General features: G+C 56.0%; 1 protein-coding gene across 1 annotated transcript in view; it reads right to left on the bottom strand.

The window, feature by feature from the left end:
- The window catches only part of LOC127752372 (uncharacterized), a 56,421-nt gene that overhangs the window by 15,188 nt on the left and 36,692 nt on the right, over nucleotides 1-4,541 (bottom strand). The window contains exon 5 of the mRNA XM_052277645.1: nucleotides 2,139-2,291. Coding sequence (XP_052133605.1) covers nucleotides 2,139-2,291 — 153 coding nt within the window. The remainder of the gene's footprint in view (nucleotides 1-2,138; nucleotides 2,292-4,541) is intronic.

Raw genomic sequence — 4,541 nt, forward strand, 5'->3', positions numbered from 1 at the left:
GGGGGGGGTAGGCCATGTGGTGAGTCTGACCCCCCTGGTGCGGGAAGTGACGGGGGGCAGGGGTACACACACACAGGCCTTGCTCTGGTCGGCGGCATAAGAAGTAAACAGGGGATTTAATAACCTACTACACTTTACTTTAATTTTACCGTCGGTGGGGGTGGAGGTATAGAAGAGGGAGGGGCGGAGGTAGTCTACGGATGAGGGGGTAGTTGTGTTGTGTTACCCTGAACAAAATGTTTCCAACAGGACAAGCAGTACGTATGTATAGGCTGAGGCTGTCGGTGTAGTGGGGGTGGATAGGCAGGCGAGGAGGTGGGGAAGGGAGGGGTGGCGGTTAACTAGAAACCTCAAAGCAAGTCGGGGCGAAGAGGGGGGGGGGGGTGGCGAAGGAAGGGGGAACAGTACCCTGCAACTTCCTCTGTGTGTGTGAGTGTGTATCCCGTCGCCTGCGGTGTTTGTATGTAGGTGTGAGCTTGTGTGTGTGTTTGTTGTTGGGTCAGTGTGCAAAGAAAGAGGGCAAATAAAGCGTGCTGTGGCTTATGTCGTTTTACTGTGTGTGTGTGTGTGTGTGTGAGAGAGAGAGAGAGAGAGGGGGGGGGGGGGGGGGGGGGGGGGGGGGGGGGGGGGGGGGGGGGGGGGGGGGGGGGGGAGGGGTGGACACAGAGAGCGAAAATACTTTCGACACCGCCGGGGATGTGTCACTACTATGTCCAATGCTCACTTTCGGGCCCGGGCCAATATCACAGTCACATCATCACCGAGCCACAGAAAACTACGGGGACAAGCCAAATGCTCGCTGTTTTTTTTGCAGTTTTTTGAGCTGTGTACTTTTGCAGTCAAAAGCACAACGCGAGGCCCAACGAGCTACCCATTCAGCAGCACCCCTCTGTCCCACTGCCTCTCTCTCTATCTCTTGTCCCCGACACGGTCGGTCGGGCGCGTGAGCTCATCATATCGCACCTGTGCAGGCTGTGCTGGGCGCCGTGCTGGGCGCTGTGCAGCCGGGCCGCCGCCGCCCGCAGCCCGCTGCAGCGGGCCCGCCACACACGGTCAGGAACACCTCCATAAATATTTGACAGGGAACCTAGTCAGAAATATTTCCCACGGTTTGAAGGTGGTTTGTGCCGTGAAGTGACGGAGCGTCGTCATGTTTCGGAACTTGTCTGCTACTTTAGAGGTAGAGCCCTGCAAAGAGCGAGCTACGCGAGCTAGACCCCTTCTTCGACAGGTGAGAGGGGGGTCGGGGTAGGCATTTAGCTCGCGTAGCTCGCTCTTTGCGGGGCTCTATTTAGAGGGGGACCCAACTTCATTGGTGGTGCAATTTCCTGCTGAGATACATTTTGTTTATTTCCCGCTTTTGGCCTCGCGGCCTTCGCACACCCGCGCCCACCAGTATCCTCCGGCCCTGGGAGGGACACGGGACGCCACGGGACGGGACATGGACGGACAATCCCACCGCATTGCGTAGCGTAGTGACTTCCCCATTCGTCCCATCCGCTGTCCTCGGCCGCTATAGGGCCAACAACAAAGACTTGGCCGAGAGGATTCGGCGCGGCGGCTGACGAAAATTGTGCTCAGGGTGAGGAGGCATGAGCGGTAATAAATATCGAGTTAAGAATATGGTTTGAAAGATGAGAATGATCATTTTCGTTAGAACACGTCGGGTCGTGCTACAGGACAGGGACAGAGACCGTGGCGCACATTTCAAGTTAAAGTAGTAAAGACTATTTTAGAAATTTGTTGGAAAACGAATTGAAAGGATGATTTTAAAAGTTTAGGCTAGCGAAGCGGCCCACGGGCTCTGCTACCGCGCTGCCTACCTGTCAGGCCTACTACACCCTCCACGAGTAGGGCGCCCGGCAGGTAGGCAACAGGCCCGCGGCGCTGCGACCGCGCTGCCTACCCGTCAGGCCTACACCCCCTCCACGAGTAGGGCCCCCGGCAGGTAGGCAACAGGCCCGCGGCCCTGTGACCGCGCTGCCTACCCGTCACACCCTCCACGAGTAGGGCGCCCGGCAGGTAGGCAACAGGCCCGCGGCCCTGTGACCGCGCTGCCTACCACTCAGGCGGCCCGGCGATACCCTGCCCGCCCCGCGGCTGCCCCGCGGCGCTACCCGGCGCGCCCAGAGACTCACCATGGTAGGTGGCGGCGATGTGGATGACGGAGCCGGCGTCGGAGTCGCTCTCGGGCCAGCCGGCGTGCGAGGAGCGGCTGGACTCGCTGCGGAGGTCGTCGGACGTCTCCTCCTGGATCGTCTCCAGGAACAGGAACTGCTGCGGCGTCGGACCTGGAACACACAGTCAACAGGCGAAGTGTGAGAACAACTCCGTAGCAGGGGATCCGCACGAGGGCGTCTCTACTCCACGGCCGGGGCCCGCGACCGCGGGGTAGCGCGGCAGGCAAGGGGGCCGCGGGGCCGCCGTCGCGACCACAGAGGAGTCGGGACAGGCAGATACAAAGAGGCGGGCAGTGAATGTGAGCGATTAAGCCTCGTTAGAGCCTGGGCCTGGGGCTCCTGGGGCCATGACGAGGACCCAGCACGGCTGGCGACCACACTGTGGTCACACTGGGGCCCAACGAGCACTCGGAGCAGTCGTGCGCAGCTCCGGGCGGCAAAACGCCGAGTCAGCTCGATAGAGTGCGAACGATTCACAGCCAGAGTGGGAGAGAGACGAGCGCGCGACCGAGGGCGAGGATTCGTCTCTCTCTCTCTCTCTCTCTCTCTCTCTTTCTCTCTCTCATTCTCAGCTCGGTCAAGGGCCCCGCTGGTGCAGGACTCGCACAGTGCCGACTCATCCCCCCTTCCCCCCGACAACCTCCCCTGTCCTCCTGGGTATTCTGCTGATCATAGAACAAACGGCTCAGTAACCTGGGGCAATGCCATTGGTTTTCAGAAAGCACCTCACATAAACGTTTCATGTGGACACTGGAAGAACTAACGTTACTAACGTTTCCTAATGCACTCTCCCTGTGATGCCCCTACTATTCTTTTGCATGGAGTGGAGTGAGTGCATCAAGAAATATGTGACGCACGTCACGTTAGCTTTTCCAATGGAAATTGAAAATTTTTCTCACCTTACAATGTTATACATTTCCATCAGCACAGAACCAAAATTATGTGCTGATGCCAAAATTGCATTCAACAGTGGTGACCTCTCCACCTTTAAAAAAAAAAAAGAAAAAAAAAAAAATCTCTCACCTCATTTCCACAAGAGCGTTTCAGCAGTGTCAGTGTCAGATACCCCGCATCATCAGCGCTGCGGTGACATCGCGGACAGTATTTCTTAATTTTCTTTGCGCATTGCAATCCAAAACCCGAGTCCCCTACTGCCTCCGACTGCCTGCTCGCCTGCTGCGGTGCGGTGACCCAAAACGCAACCTCCCCCCAACCTCCCCAGCCCGGCTCGCGTCATAACGCACGTTACCACACTTTTGGGACGTTCAAGTAGTAACCTCGAGTGCAGCGCGTATGACAGCACAGAGTTACGGCACAGGCCCGGCGGGCCCGGCAGCCCCTCCGATCACCCCGTGCTCGCGCGTGCGCTCCGCTCTCGCGTGCGTGGACCCGCGGGCCGTGACCGTGCGAGGCGTGCCTGTAGGCGTGCCCAGTGACACGCACGAGAGCTACTGCAGCCTGCAGGTGGGGGGGGGGGCTTAACGAAGGTGATATGAGGAGACGGAAGGGAGGGGTCGGGAGGGGTGAATTGGTTAATGATCAATCAGTCTGTGGAAAATTGATCCATTCGTGATGACTGGTTAAAAACGATAAGTAAAGGGTAAAAAAAATAATCGGTTAATAATCAATTATTTCGTAGACGACAATATTTTTTTCTTTCTGCTCCTTCATAACGAGATGGTTGTTTATTGATGATGCTAGTTGATGATCAGGTTGGACGTGCAGATCGCATTATAGATGGTGGTTTCGTCCGCCGCTTTAATATATATATTAAACCCCCGATGGGAGTTCTGCGTGACCAGGACCAGGCCGGGCTGAGCGGAGCCAAGCCGAGCCGGGCCGACTCTTGAAAACGCTTCATCTCTCTCGCTCGAACAACACACAGGCCGCTCCCGGCGAGACAAATGGTTCTGCATGTCGGTTCGTTTTGGCGCGAGCGCAGCGCAGTGGCACAGGGACACGCGCAGCACACCGGTTAAAACAATGTCTGATTTGTCGAGGGAAGGGTGGTACAACTTTGTGCAGCTCCCACAATTAAAGGGAAAAGGCTCCGGATTTTGAAAAAAATCTCAAAATTGTGAGAATTTTTCTAAACTTTTAATCAGCAGTTTTTCTAAAAATATGGAAGTTCCTCAAAGTTTAATTCCATTCTTCGCAAAAAATCAGTCATTGTTTTTACCCGTGCAACATGCGGGCATGCAGGCGGTCCACCTTGCTATAGCAAAACCAGCGGAGATGAAGAGATGAAATGAACCACCCATCGCCTCCATGGTTGCAGTTGGAGAGAGAGAGAGAGAGAGAGTTTGTTTGTTTGCTTTATTGCCACTGAACATTTACATGTTATGGACAGAGAATAGAATT

The sequence above is a fragment of the Frankliniella occidentalis genome, unplaced genomic scaffold (genome assembly GCF_000697945.3).
Source record: "Frankliniella occidentalis isolate FOCC.00 unplaced genomic scaffold, Focc_3.1 Scaffold11, whole genome shotgun sequence".
Lineage (NCBI taxonomy): Eukaryota > Metazoa > Arthropoda > Insecta > Thysanoptera > Thripidae > Frankliniella > Frankliniella occidentalis.